This window comes from Eurypyga helias, unplaced genomic scaffold, assembly GCF_000690775.1.
Source record: "Eurypyga helias isolate BGI_N326 unplaced genomic scaffold, ASM69077v1 scaffold30133, whole genome shotgun sequence".
Classification (NCBI taxonomy): domain Eukaryota; kingdom Metazoa; phylum Chordata; class Aves; order Eurypygiformes; family Eurypygidae; genus Eurypyga; species Eurypyga helias.
The window spans coordinates 30,452-30,803 of NW_010243580.1; the positions used below are offsets into that span (position 1 = coordinate 30,452).

Sequence of the window (352 nt, forward strand, 5' to 3'; positions counted from 1 at the left end):
CGCTCCCCATCTCCCAGTGCTCGGCTGCGCACTGGTCGCAGTCGTTGCCCACCACGTTGGGCAGGCAGAAGCACTTCCCCGTCTCGTCGTCGCAGGGCATGTCCTGCCGCGTTCCCAGCACGTTGCAGGTGCATTCTGAAAACAGGGAGGGTTTTGCCGTATTAAAAACAGGAGCAGAGCACCAGCCCGGCTTCCCACAAAGCCAAGTCCATGGAAACACCTTGCAGCCACCCAAAGACACACTCTCCTCTCCCTCTCCATGTACCTGAGCTTGGCATGAAGGACCCGCACCCTGCTCTAACACCCTGGTGCCCATCCAAGTTGCTGCGGCAGGACTCAGCAGCCGGAGAAG

The 352-nt window shown here is 60.2% G+C and overlaps 1 protein-coding gene across 1 annotated transcript in view; it reads right to left on the reverse strand.

The window, feature by feature from the left end:
- The window catches only part of LAMB3 (laminin, beta 3), a 23,318-nt gene that overhangs the window by 10,655 nt on the left and 12,311 nt on the right, over positions 1 to 352 (reverse strand). The window contains 1 exon segment of the mRNA XM_010149481.1: positions 4 to 157. Within this exon segment, the coding sequence (XP_010147783.1) occupies positions 4 to 157 (154 nt within the window).